Genomic DNA, 20073 nt, shown 5'->3' on the forward strand with positions numbered 1-20073 from the left:
TTCTTTTCCATTCTTCAGGCATCTTCTCACTCTCTAAGAACCTGTTGTATAATCTAGCTAGAAACTCTAGCACTGTCTCTCCTAGACACATCCACACCTCCACAGGTATATCATCAGGACAAACTGCCTTTCCACCCTTCATCCTCTTCAATGCCTTCCTCATTTCACTTCTCCTAATCTCTGCTACTTTGTGGTCTACAATAGTCACCTCATCCACCCTTCTCTCTTTCATTTTCATCATTCATCAGCTCCTCAAAGTACTCTTTCCATCTTATCATCACTCTTCTAGCATATGTCAATAAATATCCCTCTCTATCCTTATTCCCCTGGACCTGCTGTACTCCTGCACTTCCTCATTCCACCACCAAGTCTCCTTATCAGCTTTCCTTCCTGATGATACATCGAGTGCTCTCCTATCTGCCTCCCTGATAACATTAGCAGTAGTTGTCCAGTAATCTGGAACCTCCCCCTGACCATCCAGAGCCTTTCTCAACTCCTCCCTGAAAACCATACAACACTCCTCCCTTTTCAGCCTCCACCAATTTGTACTTTGAGCTGCCTTTGTCCTCTTGATCTTGTCACCATAGTCATCCTACAAACGACCATTCTATGCCACCCGGCTACAATCTCACCTACAACTACTTTGCAGTCACTGATGTCTTTCAGGTTACATTGTCTATACGAGATGTAGTCTACCTGTGTGCTTCTACCTCCCCTTTTATAGGTTACCCTATGTTCCTGTCTTTTCTGGAAATAGTTTTTACTACAGCTATTTCAATCTTTTTTGCAAAGTCTACCACCATCTGTTCCTCTGTATTCCTATCCTGTATACAAAATCTGCCCATCACTACTTCACCCCCTCTATTGCCTGCACCAACATGCCCATTGAAGTTTGCACCAATTACTACTCTCTCATCTCTTGGGATATTCTGCATCACTTCATCTAACTCATTCCAGAACTTTTCTTTCTCCTCTAACTCACATCCCCACGTGCGGGGTATAGCCACAAACAACACTGAGCATTATATCTTCAATTTCTAGTTTCACAAGTCTATTTGACATTCTTTTCACCGCCAGAACATTCTAACAAACTCCTCCTTCAAGATAACTCCTATTCCATTTCTCTCCCTGTCAGTACCATGATAGTACAATTTCAAGCCTGCTTTAAGTTAAAGTTTAAAGTTTAAAGTTTAAAGTTTCTAGTCTTATTCCCTTTCCACCTGGTCTCCTGGACACACAGTATATCCACCCCTCTGCTTCTGAACATGCCTTCCTCCTCTCCTTCTTTGACCCACATTAGCCCAATTTCCACTGGTATCCTGTAGATCACTGGTATCAATGGCGGTCAGTGTTATTAGGTTTGATTTGCATGTTTGGTTTTGGCAAAAGTTTTATGCCGTATGCTCTTCCTGAAACAACCCTCTACATTTATCCGGGCTTGGGACCGGCTCAGGGAGGCACTGGCCCGTGCTGGCTGTATTAAAAAGGTTAAGTGGAAATAATCTGGAAAAATTATCCTAATATGCAAATGAGAGAGTGAATGGTTGTTTGTCTCCATATGAGGCCCTGCGATTGACTGGGAACTGGTCCAGGGTGTGCCAGTGACAGCTGGGATAGGTTCCAACATTGCCCGTCACCCCAAGTGTAGGATAAGTGGGAGATAATGGATGGTTGGATGTCTTCATACTTCCAGGATATGAAGGTAGTTGGTGTGAAGGAGGAGCATACAGAGAATAGGGTTAGATGGAGAAGGATGATTCGCTGTGGTGACCACTGAAGAGAAAAGCCAAAAGGAGAGGAAGAAAATGAGTCTAGACCAGATATCACTGACACATGCTTCGCTTACCATTCAGACTCTCAGTTGAGAGTCTGAATGGTACAAAACTAATATGAAACTAGCAAAATGAAAACTAACTAATTATATATTTTAACCATTTGTTGATGGTTTTTAATGTTGCACTGTAAGTTGGCCACTGAAATTCATAGGTCGACTAAGCAGTAGTTTATAGCTTGTGACTCACAGAAGTATGTATTAATATTAGAGTTATTGAATGTACCTTTTATTTTGTTCAAAAACACATTAAATTTAAATATGAAAACTGTATATGCATGGACTGAATCCTTATTTACTAAATTAACTGTGTTTGCAGTGATGCAAGGGCAGTATGCATATGAATGAGCACCCACTGTTCAGTGCCAACATTGTCAGTGACTTACTTTGAAGAAGGTCTGTGACTGAGGATTTTTATGCCATACAAATGAGATTTGAAGTGAATACTCCTCTCAAATGTATTACTTAAAATCTGCAGTTGTATGAGCGTTCTCCAAAATCCACACATCACACATTTACAAGTCAAAAGAGAAACCAGCCATCAACAAAATAAACACCATTAGTCAAATAAATATTTTTCCTATTTTGCCTTGTTTATTCTGGGTTGTTGACTCCAACATTCACACTTCATTGATATTTATTTAAACAAAATAATGGAATTTTCAATCAAAGGTACTAAAATCAATCAAGTGGAGACAACCGTCATCATGTTCAAGTCCCATCTCAGATCTTTGCAAATGTTTTTTTAAGAATTCAAGTGTCATGCCCTTAAATATCAAACATTTTCCAAATTTTCCTTACAAATGTTGTTTTCATTTTGAAAAAGCCATCAACAGGGCATACTACTGTAATTTATGAATTTCTTTAGTGCACTTAATATGGACACAGAAATTAATTTTCAGTCAGTCCACTCAGTTGGTGTTTAATGTTTCAAATGGTGAGTTGTTATGTAATCTAGATGACTGTTCACTTTTTCACTATACCAGACTTAAGGCTGGGAAGAGGTCTGGTATGTTTCCCTGTTCTACAAGCAGCATTGAAACTGGGGTCTAAAGCAGAGCACTGCCATTGTGATTTCAAAGACATTTGTTTGGGAAATATGGCCATGAGGCTCTGTCCCTAGTCCTGAATAGCATGAAGGAGAGACATAATACACATTACTGTGGTCCAGCCTTCTTTGCCTTATGTGGTTGTATAACTCTGAGTGTATGTCTGCCACAAAATGAAAGGAGAAAGAGAAGGTCAGGGCATGATTCCTTGAATCATCTGAGAAAACTTAGGTTTAGTACTGGTGTTACTGTTGTTGTTTTTTAGCCACTCTGCATCTAAATTACAATTTATTAAACCTACCACCAGAAGAACTTAGGTGGTGTCATGGTAGTGTGCCCCACATGTTCAGATTTCATTTTTGGCCATGATAAAAATAATAGCAAAATAGTAAAGGGAATTGTTAACATATACTGTAAAGGAAACGCCACAAAACTGGTGGAGTGAGAAAAGGCATATTGCACTTGTATACTTCTCTGGATCCCTAATGTTCTGCTCAGTGTTTTCAGAGACTCTGGATACCTCTTTTTTAGAACATTGTGATTTCAGACAGAATACAAAATTTAAACACTAAAGTATTCAATGTTAATGGAACAAATACTATTTGATAAGAGGTCACAACTGAAAAGCTGTATTCTTGTACGTATGGATGTATGGATGTATATATAGGTGGATTTATTTGTTACCCAGGTCACAATAACCCTATTTTCAAAGGCCCAACAAGTAGATCTATTAGATGTTTATATTGAAATTAAGTTTTAAAAATATATATTAAATATATTATGATTTTTTTTTTATAATATATATATATTTATAATGTAATATATATGATATATAATAATATAATATATATAATTATATATAAATATATAATATAAATATATAATATATATAATTTTTATCACATATATATATATATATATATATATATATATATATATATATATATATATATATAAAATACAAATGTTGTCCAGTTAGGTACTGCCTATGTGTTTTTTATGAAAGCTTACATTGCTTTGTACATGCAGTATATTTGATCTTGACCAAAAATAACTTATAATAGAGCAATAATGCCTTTTTTTTCTTTTTGCATTCATCAAAGCCCTTAATCACCTGTCGTGGAATAACAGCACCTAGTTGCAATTATGCAATGGTTCAGTTGGCTGCATTCAGACTGAAGACTCTTATTATCAGTGACAGGAGATGATCGTATTCCCCAAGATATTTCCCACTGAACGAATAGAGATCTAATAAATCATGCACTCTTAAATGACTCATCGTCTTCAAGAAAAGTTACATTTCCAGGTTTTCTTGTCCATTAAACCGTCACATTTCAGAATAACTCAAATAAGGTTGTCCTGGGCTACATATGATTATTATTTGCATTTGAAATGTGTCTTGACCCATTTCAATGTCATTCACTCATTATCTGCTCTGCATATCCTGCACTCAGGGTTTGCTGGGGGCTGGAGCATATCACAGCTCTCATTTGTTCACCCTGCACTGGTCATCTGTCGATCACAGCCTCACATATTGAACAATGCAGCCATTCATGCGACCATTCCCATATCTTGACTATTCCGGATCTCCAATTCTGACTGAGTGCAGAATAAGCGATTGATCAATGAATGAATGAATGTATGAAAGATTTCAAGACCTCTAAATTCAAAACAAAAGCCCCTACGAAAAAAAAAAAAACAACTGACTGATTACGATTATTATTGTTTGATCTCACTGTTACGTCAACAAAGATCTTAAATGTGCTGCTGGTCACACCAAATTTGCAAAGTTGATAAAAAAAATTACAAACAAGGGTAGCCAGCAATGTGAACGATGGTCCCTTGTGATTAGTGACGTAATTTATTGTGTTGACCGTTCTCCTGTAAAGTGTCTCTGCAAAGTAGGTAGTAAAAAGTCAGGTTTTACCTTGCAGTAAAGCGCAGAAATCCCTTAATCAATGAATCCCCATCTTTGTGTCTGTCCCCTTTTGCACCCCCTTCTTTACTTATCACAAAATACCAAGTACTAGTGCTGTAGATGTGATTTTTTTATAAAATATAATAACATACTCATTTTCATACATATTTTTGATTCAAATGTTAGGTCATATATTTTTCTTTGATTCACTGTACATGTATGCGCAAAAATCAAATGACTGAGTGTTTGGGTTGAAAAGCAGTTATAAAGGGCTGCCCAATAATCACGAGGCATATAACTGGACTACTTACCGCTACGGGAAAAAGAGCTGAAAATATTTGAAATTCAAATTCTTCACCTTAGAACAGTTCCTTTTGCTGATATAAAAGTATGTCTTGTCGATCCTAGACAGCTTCGATTCCTGTCAGTGAAGAGTGCCTTGGAATTACAAATATTTATCTTTGATGATGATGAAAGTCAGGGCTCATAAGTTGAGGTTTATAATGAGAACCACACATTTTCAGTGAAAACCCAACTTTCGCTTAATCTCATATAGTATGTTTTAGGAGTTTTTTTTAAAGACTTTGAATGGTCATGTTGACCTGGTGAAGGCTATCGTACATAGTCTGACATTGTCCTCATCACAGAGTTCCAATGTGGCTTTCTGCTGAATAGGTTTAGTGTCTCCTGGGTTCGACCAGTTTCTTTGTCACAGATAAGGTTACCACTGTTCTGCTGTACTGTTTCCTATGACTATGCTGCTTGTCACTGTCTCTCCACACTAACTCTTTCTGAATTCTCTCGGTTACATATCCCACTCTTTCTAACTTTTTTTTTTCCTTTTCCTGTTGCACTATTACTCAAATCCATATTTATATATCTTTCAGTTCCGCCTCACTCAGTTTGTTGCACTGGTTTTATCCTGCAATGTCTGGGATTAGCAGAACTTCTATACACAGTATCTGTCTACTACCCCTGCGCCTTTATATTGTTATTTCCACTTACCTGATTAACATATTTTTAACCATTCCAGATTCTTGTAGCACTAAAAGTGGTTTCAGACCACTGATGAGCAAACTGGTGTGTTGAGAATAATAAAATCTGCATGCAAATTTGCCATATGACAAAGATGCGCACCGGAAATATTGCAAATTATCAGCAGTATGGAGTTGCATATTCATGCAATTACTCATAATCGTCACTCAGTATATTCCCTGTGTCCCTTCATATAAAAAAAGGTGGAAGTCGTTGAGGCTTATTTTGAGCAAGTGGGTGTCATCTTCTTTCTATCCAGATAAATAATAATTCAGTCACTCAGTCCGTCAGTCAGTCAGTGAGACAAATAAATAGACGGATAGCTAGATAGCTAGATAGATAGATAGATAGATAGATAGATAGATCTGTTCCAATGTAATAGCTTTGTGACTTTCTTCTTTCAGTGCTCGTGCTCCGTGTATCTTTCATGTTACCAAAACTACACATCATAATATCATGATACATCTCTATCCTGTTAAGAACCTCTTAGAGATCTATTTGAAATAAATAAGTTAACAAAATATAGAAAAATAAAATGAATCATCTTAAAAATGCATAGTGTTCATGAGCTTGTATTGTGCTGACCTGGAGAATGTGACAAACGCTGATTTCATCTTCCCTTTGTTACCAATTTTATTGTGCACTGTCCTTCTTTCTTGCAATAGTACTCGTGATGATTTCTTTTATTTTTCCTTTTTTCTCTGCTCTCCAGGGTCACGTCCCCGTGACTGTGGGGATCTCTACACCAGTGGTCAGAGAGAAGATGGCATCTACTCAGTGTTTCCTGTTCACCACCCTGCAGGCTTCCAGGTCTACTGTGACATGACTACAGATGGAGGGGGCTGGACGGTGAGTCAGAAGAAACTATACATACAGTTTCTCTTTCACATGTTTTTCAGGAGACAAACTAAAGGTTCAATGACTCTTTGGGTAAATGTGTTTGAACCTAAAGCAGCAGATTAAACTTTCACATGTTTTTCAGTAGACAAATTAAAGGTACTATGGCTCTTTGGGTAAATGTGTTTGAACCTAAAACAGCGGCATTCAATAGATAAGAAAAAAAAAAAAAGAAGTCTTACATAATAAAAATGTGAAGACTTTTCACCACTCCCTGTTTTTACAAAACTGAACAATCAAATATTAGAAAGACTCAGGGCGATTTATTAATGGATTACAGGTCTACTACTAGAAGATATACCTTTAAAATGATTCTTGACTTCAAATGCTTTGTTTTGTTTTCTCAGAGGTGATTTTTTTCATTTGGACATGTATCAATTCAAAGTTTGATATTTTACTAAGAACAAAGTAAACGTACATTTTTGGAAAAATACTCAAAGATCTATTTGCCTCCGTTCCAATTTGTTACTGTCCCCTTTGTTAAATAGTTACAAGCTTCCTTGCATGGATCTTTCTAGCTGCAACTTCAGTTCCATCTACTCATGTCAGTGTCAGCTCTTCTGACAGGAGGTTGTATGCTGTTTTTGTGTTCACCTGCTGTGAACACAGTTGTACTGCCTTAGGAATCTCATGTATCATTTTAAAAAGACCTCATCAAAGTTTTATCACAGCAGAGGAAGGAGATCTTAAGCTGACAATTCAAGTGGACGTCTTTAGAAAACAGACCGTAACTTTTTAATGTCTATTACTTAAAAGGCAGCTGAATACTAATCAGTCACACTTGAAGTTCGAATGCTAACAGGTGAATATTAATGAATGGAAAGGATTCAGACAAAAAGAGCAAATTAATTGGCATTGCAAGCCTGAAATCAACAGGAACAATTTTCATTGTGTTTGTTTTGTCTCATAAGGAAAATGTGCCAGCATGAAAATAAGTGTCTGTGAAAATTAGAATCAAAGCTAAATTATATAAATCTACCATTACCATAATATCATGTGTGATATTTGTTGTTGTATAACCAAAAGTACAGTTAACATTTTGAGATATCACACACTTATCTCATCCAGTAATATGATTTTAAAACTACAGTCTTAATTTGTTTTTTGTTCTACTTATCTGTCTTTTTTTCTCTTTTTTAAATTGAATGATGGATTGAGTGTAGTTCGGCTATGTCTCAAGTAGTGAACCAGCAAACGCATGAAATTGGGATAAAATGCTGAAGAAAAATATATATTTTTGAACAAAGCAAGTCAACACTAAAACAAAAACAACCCGTACTATGGAAATCAATCTGACTTTATTTGTTTTTGACATGGTTATGCACCTGAAACAACAATTACCTGAACATCACTTTGAATTCAATTCTTACCTTGGTCTCCAAACCACTGTTAAATCCTCAAACTAACTCTGAGGGATGTTTTAAGAAATTGAAGAATAAGAGAGAAGGTTTTTCTGGATATGCTCGGATTTGCCCCAAAAATTCTACTCAGTTCTCAATGTGTCAGATGTACAAGACTAAAAACACAAAAGACACACAAGAATGTGTTTTTTTTATCTCAGGAGGTGAATTCTAGGATATTTCTTAATCTCAATCTTCTTCGAGGATATTTCCTGCACACTTCCATATTATATTTTATTACCGGTATTGTTATATTTTTTTTATTTTATTTTGTCTTTACTGGGTGTTGAATGTCAAGCCATCAGAGAAGTATACAATCACTTGTCTTTACAAAATGAATAGCTCATTCATTACAACATGGCATTTGGTCAGAAAAACTCACTTTCTGTCAAACAGTGCTCTAGTTTAAAATGTCTGGCCTGATTATTTTGTTGTTGTCAAAATCTAAAATATCTCTCTTTCTTGAGTAGTATTTTGAGAAGGTTTTGCCTTGCAATGTTAACAAGGAAGAGATGTTCTAAATTCTTTAAAACTGATTTCCTTGATCAAACCTCTGTCAGTTCCCTGGCCTTGCTTAAATAAACATAGTTGTTTAAGTGAGACTGTACTGGAAGTGCTGCGTCTTTTGGGAATTAGACAGCGAGGTGAACAAACATTGACACTGAGCTGTTTGAAGTTATATTTGGAACTGTGGTTTAGATGTATTTGACTCTGCACAGACACACACAAATGCACGCACACACACACACCCTCTCAATGCTTAGAGCCATTTATTTCCGTTTGTTCTGAAGTGTAGCATTCCTCAGGGATAGCTGAACAGTTCTTAATAGAGACCTAAGATCTAGTACCGTAACACTTTCAGTATGAGTTTCAGTGGTAAGACTAGGAGTTTTAGTTACGTTTAGTTCGATCCATTAAAACCCAAAAAAGAGCATGATTCATTTCAGGGAAGAATTCAAGGACTGTTTTTTGAATCTGTCCAAAATGATCAAAAGTGTGACTCATATAATTTGCCCCATAAAATGTACATGGAAAACATGTCGTTCAAGCTGCATTAGACTGAATTCGATGTGTGCTTCATTAGAAGAAATGCATCTACTACATTTATGTATTCGCACAATTTAATCTCTCACCCTTCTCTCAGCTGCTGCCAACTTTTTTGAGTGGAAATAAGCCAGAAAAAGCAGCAAGCTCTGTTGCCTAATGATGTCACAGCAAAAAAAAAAGTCGATAACTTCAAGTCTGTGACCCTCCAACACGTTGTTCATTTACTATGTACATTAAAAAAGTATGTATCCATATATATATGTATATATATAAAACATGAAAAGTACATTTAAAGTGTACTGCTATTAAGTAGGAACCACACATGAATAAAATAATCATGAGTGGTTATGATTGTTTGATAAATAGTAAGTCAGTACTTCCTGATAGAGAAATAAAAGCCAAGTCAGAACTGTGCATCCACTGTTTTCATGGTGTTTTTCATAAAAAATTTTGTTTTCTTGTCCTTGCTTTTTGCCGCCCTTGTCAAACAACCAAAATTTAAGTCAAAAATACAGTGAGAAACTCATTGTAATGTAAAGTAATGCCTCAAGAATTACTTTGTTTATCCCCATCATCAACATTTGTCTTCAGTTTGCACATGGTCCTGTGTTCAGAGAAATAAAATCGCATTCACATGTCAGGGAAAATTTTTGAAAAGTAGCCAAATTTTTTGAAAAGTAGCCTCCTTGTAATGCTTTTGGACTATTGGAGGAATCCAGAGAACAGAGGAGAAAATGCAAACTCCTCCCTAAGATGTTCTCCGTCAGAATTGAACCAGAAAACCTTTTGCTGTGAAGTGGGAGTGGTAACCATTGCCACAAAGCAGCACATGATTCCAAATATGAATCATTTTATTTATTGCCCAATTAGTAGTAGCACAAGTAGCACTATTTTATTATAAAATATAAGTATGAAATATAGATGGTAGCCACACCGTAAACTGTGTACCTGGAAAATGGTGACTAACTGAGTGCCATGGGCAAGGTCGTACCGTACTATCATCAAATAAAGTAAAGGTGTCTGAATGACAGAGTGCTTACCGCAGCATGATGGAGCAGTGCTACATACCATCCTGTCAGTGCAGGGGGTAAGTGTGTCTGTGCATGTCTGGGTGTGTAAGTGAATATGCCTAAGGTTGTATATCTATACAGAAAAGCTTGTTAGCTGGGTTTTACTTGAATGCTTCGCTCTGTGTTTGACACACCTGCACCTGATTAAGTTTTTGTTGTTTGCATATTGTCCTGTGAAAGGGTTTATGTCACAGCTCACACTGAAGTGATAATTTAGCTATTACTGATCCTGCCTGGTGTGTTGAGCTGATTGTTATAACAATCAAGCCTCATTAAGAGATCAACGTGGTGTGATCCACCCCGGGGAAGTTTGGAGACAGGATGCTTGAAGAGGTGAGGAGCTTACTGTCTGCCTACCGGCTGAGCTTAAATAAGGAATGAGCCATATGCTGCTAGAGCATTAGCATACTTTGACATACCATGGCACTGTTGAAGAGCTTGCTGTCGACAGACAGTGAGATGAGCAGATTACTTGAAAGGAGTGAAGACAGGAGGGAGCAACTCAAAGTTTACTTCAAGAAGACAGGACCTAATAACAGAAAAAAATTGTGATAAAAAAAAAAAAAAAATCAAAATTTTATATCAGAATCAGTATGTAGAGAAGTCAGATTTGTAACTCAGAAGATAGTATGTTGTGCTCCTCTGAAAAGTGAAAAACAAAGACCAAATTTAATCATGTCTGACATAAGGAAAGTGGTGTTTGGAAAACAAAAGTTATTTTGCATAGACTGCAATGAAGAGGGGAAGTCTTGATGACAGGAACGTAAAGGAATTTTGTTATCATCAGTCAGCTAACAAAAAAAAAAATGATGTTGAAGGAAAATTAGCAATGGAGATAATTTGCTGTTGCCCATAATTAGTCCTGTTGTATGTATCAAAAACAAAAACACTACTGAAATCTCTAATGTGCCTTAAGTAATGATGATTACTCGAGTTTTAACTTCAGATGTTGATGTGAAGAAGTGTACAATTATTTCATGACCTTTTGCTGGCAAGCTTTTCCATCAAGTCACTTTGGTGAGTTCTACTGAGAATTATTAGATTCTTTTAAGACAGAAGAATATTTTTGCTTTGGGTCAGATTTTGAAATGACTCTCAATTACATCTGTCAGTTCCTTTCAATGAAAGAGGAAAACAAATGTTACAGCCTGATGAATGTCCAATGTGCAGAAACTACTAATGCTCTGGGTGTTGGAGAACTTAGGTGCAGTCGCAGGGGTTGGAGAGACATGGCTACAAGTTTGTGTTCAAGTAGTTTAAGTAGCCATTACTTAATAAAAAGAAACAACTGTAAAAGTAGAATGGGGGTTCTGTACTGCTTTTATCAACTGAGTGAAGAGAACATCCTTTAGGGCATAATCATCCAAGAATCACTTTTACGATATATGTATTGCATATTTTATGTTTCTTTGTTCTTCATCTTTGAAAGAAATACAGTACCCGTCCTTCTTTATTTATAGTACAATGTGTACAATGCAATAATCCATTAGGTGATTCCAGAGACAATAATAAAAACAGCTTGAAGTTGAAAATTTGTTTTAGCAACAGCCCCTTACTTTTCATTCTAGTGCCAAGTGCCCTTTCTTTCTCACATGCCATGTCTAGTTTTCAATTGCATATGTTAATAGTAAAGCAATAAACTGTATGTAAAATGTTTGCAGATTGTTTATAGACATAATGTCTTTAGGCAGAGCATGTTGAGACTGACTGACGCATTTTCACAACAGGGGTGTATTGAAGCCGCATTTCTGCTGTGACTAAACACAATAAGGTTGCTGCAACATTAACTGTGGATTAGGGGCTTTTTGAATACTTTAGAGAACACGCCTACTCTAAAATTGATATATGCGAGTGAACCGTTGGCATATTCCAGCATAATGTCTGAGACATTTTAATGTGTTAGTCAGTGAAAAGATTTTAGTAAGAGAGATTGTACCAGATAAATATGTGATCTAAAACATATCACCAACAACTAAAGATGTTAAGTTGTCATGTCATATATGTGTACATGGCATTTGATAAAATCTGATTCCATGGTATTTTTAAAGATGCAACAGTGACTAATATCAAAACGTAATTGATTATTTACTTTCAGATTTGTGTAAAGATTATTGTCTATTTTATGGCCAAACAAAATAATGGTTACCAAACATTTTCCTTTATACCCTTTTGTGTGTTTTGTTTAGAGAAAACATGTCAAATATTGATTTATAAATATTGATTTATGACATTTTCATATCTGCCAATAGAGTGTTTTTTTTGTGCAGATATTGAAGTTCTTAATCAATACTTAGAGGAGGAAAAGAGCAGTGGAGATCGGAAAAGAGGAGAGGAGAGGAGAGGAGAGGAGAGGAGATGGTTGTCAGAAGAGATCGGTCTACTTTTTTTGTTTTTTATATTTTGCGTCCATTATTCATGCTCTGGAAACTGTTTGGCCACAGAAGTGGGGGAGATTATTGCATATAGGAAATAAAAGAGAATAGCTGACATTAATGGGCACCAAGACAATTCAAAGCAAACAGAGAGGCAGGCGTACTATCTATACGTGCAGACTAAGTATTCTCGACTGTACAGAATAACTTCCCGTGAAAGAAACATACATGTCTGCATATTATGAATGATATATTATGCTTATGGACTCGATCTCTCACATGCTGAAATATGCATGCAAACACGACCATCAATTAGACAAAGTAATCAGACGAGCATGCAAGCTACCTTTCTTAGCATAGGGAGATGTCAAATACCATTTCAATTCAGCCTCATGGGTTAGGGTAATCTTGTTTTATTACTATTTTATTTGTTGAGAGGACAGACTGAAAAACAGACTAAAAATAAACATTATTCATTATTTAATGAATGAGAGTAGATATATCCAAGTGTAGTGTAGGTATGCATTATCAAATGGTGCTTTTATCGGAAACACTGCAATCACTCTCAAATATTCAATTCAGCTAAGAACTGAAATGTAAAAGTTTTGGTTTGACTCTACAATTGTGTTCGTGCAGTACCACTTCTTAAGGAGGTCTGAGTGGCTTTTGAGTGTTTCCGAATGTACGCTACAGACTTTTCAGTATTTCAACCTGACTCTAAGTCTGTTCAATATTTCATTAGCGTTAGTTTATTGGTTTGAAAAAAGAAATAAAAGACAGGATGGATTTTTCTGTGGTTGTGTCCAATCCATAAAAAACTTGGAATGAGAGAGAAATGGAAAACCTAGAAGTACAGTATGTATGTATGTTTCTACTGGTTGAATGTACCTGTACCTATACCATGGTTTTGACTTGTTTTCAGGTAACGCTGTCTCTTGTAATCCCCTAATCAAAGCAGAAATATGAAACTTCACAGGACTAAAGCTGAATATTAGTACATTTGTTTCTGGAATAATATTCTATCATCACATTTATTCTTTTCCCATCACTTTATTTTTTGGCGATAACCTGCCTTACTAGGATTCTCCACCTTGCTTAAGCATATTTCACTAAATAATTGAAATCATATGAAAAAAAAACAACTTTCTTGCTCATAGGGTGCTCCATAAATCAGATTACCACAGAGAGCTCTTCAGTCATTTCTTATTTTAAAACATGTAAATGCAAAATCTGTGTTGTGTTTGCATGAGTATGTTGGAGAGAAAAAGACTGTTCGGGGATGATTGTGTTTCGCCGTCTGTTCTTATTTGCTGCTGCTGTGTTCAGAGCACATCTGTTTTTCTGATAGGATTATAAAACATTCACCAACAGATGTTTGCAGTCCTCTTTGAAGATAGCAAGACGGCTGTGGATTTTATGAGTGCTTTCATCAGACAGTGTTGAATTTGTCACCATATCATCAATATACTTAACATTATAATCAAATTGTTGGGAATCCCTTTGCCAGTCTGTAATCTACGAAAGTCGGTGTGTGTCAGATTTTTGAATCATTTGTCCTTGCCTCATCTGGCTTTCTTTTCTTTTCAATCTTTTGAACTTTGCACCTTTTTTTCAACCAGATAGTCACAGATTCCCTCGCTCTGTCTCCGAATTTCCTTCATGACTGATGTATTAATTCACTGAAGTTGTTATCAATTATCTTCAGTTAGTCAGTGTACAGCAGAACAACCAAGTGACATCTGCTGCCAAATCACCAAAACATAAAAACATAGTGTGCTCACAGTGTGTACATGCCAGAAGCAAACAAACTATTGGCATGCTTCCTATTTACTGCGCACTGAGATACCAGATTCTCCTTGAACCTGGTCTGAAGTGCTTATGTTTACGCCTGCCTGTGCATGGGTTTGTCAGTCAGTGTGTCCATCTCTGCATGATGTGAACGACAAGTAGGTGGAAAAAAAAGCCTTCTGATGAGCTTAAGACAGTTTGTTCGGTAACCTTCATCTATTGCAAATATTACCAGGAGGTTACTGAAATCATGCAAATGCAATTGTATTGGCTGAAGTGGCCAAGTCAAGATTTGTTTCCTAGTACCTTTCTTCCTGTTGTGTATACATATAAAACTACTATGCTATTTTCCAGCACAATGTCGCACTGGTTAGCGCTTTGGCCCCCCAACATGAAGGACCCTGGTTTGATTCTAACAATGGGACCTTTCTGTGTGTTGTTGTGGTGCCATTTTCAAAGGGAACATTATCTTCAGCTTTTTTCGAGACCAGACCCAAGAAACTGATACTTTTTTACATATGTACTGGTATGGAAACTAACATTCTTGATCAAAGGGTGTCAGCATATAATATATAATATCGATTTTATACAGGAGGGGAAGAACTAGACAAGCATAGCCAACAAAACAGACAGAAAACATGGCATGGACAACTACAACGGACAACAAATGGACATACCTATAGACAAAATTTAATATCAAATGCCTCATATGAATTTTGTGGACTAAGTGCGCCCGGTGTGTAGATCCAGAACAATTCCCATTTTATAAGGATGGAGTTTAAGTCCCCCCTCTGCAAGGACATTTTATGACCTCAGTCCCTATTTACTTCAAGTTAGAAACATTATGTTTTGGTTCCTTGAAATGTACTGCCACAGGGCTGGAGGTCACTTGATTTCTTATGGTGCTACGATGTTTGGCGTTGTGGGTTCTGAGTTGTCTATTTCTTTTTCCTATATATATATATGTTAACCCACAGGGGTATTTGAGTATATAGTTGACATGTGTACTGGAACAAGAGACCACACCTCTAGTATTATAATTCTTCTCATATTTCTTTTTTCCAACCTCTATTCAGTTTACTTTTTTTAATGCAGCACCAATCCCTGACTGAACAGAGGATGTTCATGTTTTTTTCTTTTTCTAGGGTTTGCATGTTCTCCCCTTGTCTGTGTGCGTTTCCTCTGGGTTCGCTACTTTTACTCCCACAGTCCAAAAACATGCAGCAGGTTAATTGGAAAAAATATGGGAAAAATGCTCCAAATGAGTGAGTGATTAAATGAATGGCTGGTTGTCTATATGTGGCCCTGTGATTGACTACCGACCAGTCCAGGGTGTACCCCGCCTCTCACCTGAAGACAACTGGGATAGGCTCCAGCATCTCCCCTGACCCTGAGTGCAGGATAAGCGGCAGAAGATGGATAGATAGATGGATTACAACATTTTCATGTATATGTTTTTCATGTGTCATTCTTTGTGTCGTTCCTTGCAAATCCTTTAAACTCAGTGTATTACATTACATTACAGTCGTTTGGCAGACAGTTTTATCCAAAGCGAATTACAAAAGTGCAATTCTGTCACCGAAGATCCAAAGTACCAGTAGTCGGTAGTCAGAAGTCACCACTCTACTAAATAGCCATCTCAAAATCATATACATACATGGATTAATTTCGTCATTGTTTTTTTTTTTTTTTCCTTGGGGTGGGGGGGGGCTAAGAGCGATTAGTGGGGTAGTGGTTGGTGAAGAGGTATGTTTTCAGCTCACGGCGGAATAGGGGCAGCGATCCGCTGTTCTGACCTTTTTCGGGAGTTCGTTCCACCACAGAGGAGCCAAGACCGAAAAGAGTCGAGACCGGTTCGATCGGCAGCCAGGGGCTCTGATTGATGGGGTGGACAGTCGCCGAGAGGTTGCGGATCGGAGAGCACGGGTAGGGACATGTGGCTTGACCATATCCTGAAGATAAGACGGGGCTGTCCCATCCACTGCCCGGTAGGCGAGCACCAGGGTCTTGAACTTGATGCGGACGGCTACCGGCAGCCAGTGAAGGGACATAAGAAGGGGAGTTGTGTGAGAGAATTTGGGATGGTTGAACACAGGCGGGCTGCCGCTTTCTGAATAAGCTCCAGAGGCCTGATGGTCAACGCGGGGGCACCGGCAAGGAGGGAGTTGCAGGGAGTTGCAGTAGTCCAGATGAGGCGAGTGTATAGCAAGACAGACATTTCATTCTTTGTAAATCGTTTAAATTCAGTGCATAGCAAGAAGGAAAGGTCAAGTGTGACGGTCTTGGATGGACTACATATATTACATAACTCTGCGGGATGGCCCCTGTGTGGGCACACTTGCATGCAGACAATTTGTTTCACGTGCCAACTGCAGTACTGGGCAGATGGGGTGGAGGTGCATAGCTTTTTGTAATGTTCCTTGCCACTTGGGGGTCCCTTCAGGGACAAAAGGGTGCCATCAAGGAAAAAGGGAGCATTTGTTGTGTTCCAGCCTTAATTGGGCCAGTCTAACATGTTGTAGGTCATGAGGATGACAGAGACGGCCCTGATCAAACCGCCCTGTTCAATCCCTTTTATACATCATTGAAAATTTGAATATCCTTGGTGGCAGGCCGCTGTTTAAGCATTATTGAAATGTCCATTTGTGTCCCCCTCTCATGTTGTAATGGTGGTGACTGCCTCCTATATGTACACCCGTCTAATCCTATGTCTGGGAGACGGTTGTTTTGAGAACTTGTTCTTGCTGGTATTTGCTCTCCGCTTTCATTACAGACTTAGCAAGGTATTAGATTTTTGCCCAGTGCATTTACCCTTGCTGCCTAGTTGTTTTCTGTTTATACCAGAGACAGCAAAATTTTTTTTGGGATATGGTGACAGTTTGATCTGGGTTTTCTGGTAATAAAAAAATTTAAAGGAATCTCTCCTCTGCATTTTTGGTTTGAGCCACCATCGCTGAGCAGTGTCCACCCACCCATCTCGTCACATCAAACAGGAGGGTTAACAACAAACAGAGTAGCCGAAACACACAATACATACACAAAATGTAAGAGATTAAAACCTTACTTATAGAAACTGATAGAATTTTTGCAGAACTGTCTAATCGATGTACAAGCATACATGTATTATAATTTCTTTGTTTCAGATTTGTTTTTTGTTCTTTTTTCCTGTGGAATAATCAGCTGCATGATTCCAGGAGTTTAGCAGCGGATGCTGGTACATACCCAGTATCATATGTTAGTGAGATCACTGGATCAGGACACAGTTCCCAAAATAGATATTCAATATGTGGTCATCAAAGTTTGATATATGATGGGCTGAAAGTAAATGATGGGTTGTTAATATTGACCAACCAAAGCAGAAAACGGATTTTAAAGAAACTGGTCCAAAATACATTTTGGACTTCATAAAAATATTTAATGTAGACAATAATTTTATACAATTGGTTAATTGTCGAATTTTCCACGTGCCAGACATACAGAAGAATCAAGAAGACATTTTTCACTATCCCACGGTGACATGAAATTAACAAAAATTACAGCAAACTGCACATTAGACAGTAAAGTGCTCACTGCTTAAACATTAAACAATAAACATTAAACTATAAAGTGCACACAGATACAATTTACTGGTGCTGAAGTGGAATGATGAAAGATATTTTAACACATAAATTCTGAATAATATATAGTGTATATGTAGAGAATAGCAGCAGAGGTTTCTGTACAGTTTACTTCAAACCCGTTTGTGTATAAAACAACACAATAGCAGCGTGATGATAGCAGGTGAGAAAATGAAGAAGACATATAGGCATACAAACCTGAAATATATAAATACATGTATTGTGAATGTAGTGAGAATAGCGCTAGAGCAGCAGAGGAAGAAAATAAGAATAAGCACAGCTAAGTATTGTGAATGTAGTGAGAATAGCGCTAGAGCAGCAGAGGAAGAAAAAAATAATAAGCACAGCTAGTCAACTGAGCAAAGTGTAAACAGCAAGCAGAAAGCAGATATATAGGATAAATATTTGTCTCTTCAGATAATTTCTTAACTGATTTGTAAACACAGCAACACTCACAGTATGCAGCTGTCACTACCAAACAAATTTGCAATATTGATGGTTGTCATTATGTGTTTCCCTCAAACTAACTGTGCAGTAGAGAGCTTGGCTGCTTTGGCTGTTGAGAACACAGAGTACTGTTTTATGAAAGGGCACAAAGGAATGAGATATAGTTACCGTACAAGACATTTATGATGCATTTTGGCAAGCATAGGATCTTTAATATGAAAGGATGTTGAAAGAATATTTGTCATAATAGATACAAAAGTGAAAATCATTTTTAAGCTAACATCACTTGTGCTTTTTTGCAAGACATTAGGTAGATCAAATATGAATTGTGACCACCTCTTCATTTTTTTATTCAGTGTGGTTCAGGGGCTCATTAAACCTTCCACAGTTTATTTAGAGAGCTTTAGTATGATATAATAAAAACATAATGCCAATAATTATTGTAACATCTTAGAATGAAATATATGCTAAAGAAAACTATTATTAATAATGGAAAACATGCCTGGAGAAAAGTACATTGTAGTGTTTTTGAGTGTGCACTGATACAGTGATGTATGGGAGGCGAATATCAGCTGATTATATCAATTGATCCAATATTTAGTAGGGATCAAATGAACGCACATTAATTTTGATATTCTTATAGACATAAATGAAGTATACATATAGCAGGAGAGCAGAAGAGGAAGAAAAAACATACCACAAATAATAAGATAATACAATTAATGGATTCCTTCAAGCATAGACGTACCTATTTATGCCAATAACATATTATATGTTATTGTCATCCATGGTTTGATGACTGCTTTTCCTCTCGATACATTGAAAGAAAACATTTCTTTGTGTTTTATGTCTTCAACAACAACCCTCCCCACACACACACACACGTGCTCATATACCTGTCGACACACAGTTGTCGACACATGATTAAATCTTATAGAAACCCTCCAGTCTTACAAGGATGCCACACATGGAGGCAGGTTTGGCCACCAGAGTGTGACTCCAAGAAACCACTGCTCATGGTTTATGATGCCCCCCCCCCCCACCCTATTTATAATAAAACAATGCCCAGTGGTCAAACCCAGCTCTGTCCTTTGCCTTGTCAGTTATAACTTCTGCCTGACCAAATTTCCTTCTGGAAGAACATGTAATCCCATCAAAACTTACCATAAGTGGAACAGCTTATAAGCATTTCTTCGTTGATTCTTCCTTCCATAAGTGGATGATTAACTTTAATTTGAGCTATTTTCCTTGGACGTGATTCGAAACCTTGTTTGTTTCACAACCGTTTAGCAGCCACAACAGTCATTATACAATGAAATAAAGGTTGATGTAACACTGATTTAATGATGACGTTGATGACAAAAATTATGAAGGTGAAGATTGAAGTGTATTAGAGTATTCAGGTTGACGATCACTTTGCAGAAATGTGTTCTTGGTGAAGACCGATGTAGAAAAATAAATATTGCATTGTTGCCATCTGATATTGAATGTATCTTAAGGAATTTGTCATGCTGACCATAAACTGTCTTTGTTTTCAATTTCAACAGAGCTCTTCCAAAGGTGTGCCCTGTGTTGCCTCTTCACTTTTATTTTGTCCTCCAA

The 20073-nt window shown here is 37.2% G+C and overlaps 1 protein-coding gene across 2 annotated transcripts in view; it reads left to right on the forward strand.

Moving 5' to 3' along the window:
* Nucleotides 1-20073, forward strand: part of fibcd1b (fibrinogen C domain containing 1b) — a 110028-nt gene that overhangs the window by 53323 nt on the left and 36632 nt on the right. For both annotated transcript variants that reach the window (XM_086152226.1, XM_086152227.1), the window contains one exon: nt 6546-6682. In XM_086152226.1, coding sequence (XP_086008352.1) covers nt 6546-6682 — 137 coding nt within the window. The remainder of the gene's footprint in view (nt 1-6545; nt 6683-20073) is intronic.

The sequence above is a fragment of the Fistularia commersonii genome, chromosome 9, assembly GCF_037954325.1.
Source record: "Fistularia commersonii isolate RoL2024-O1a breed Wild chromosome 9, RoL_Fcom_v1.0, whole genome shotgun sequence".
NCBI classification, from domain to species: Eukaryota; Metazoa; Chordata; class Actinopteri; order Syngnathiformes; family Fistulariidae; genus Fistularia; species Fistularia commersonii.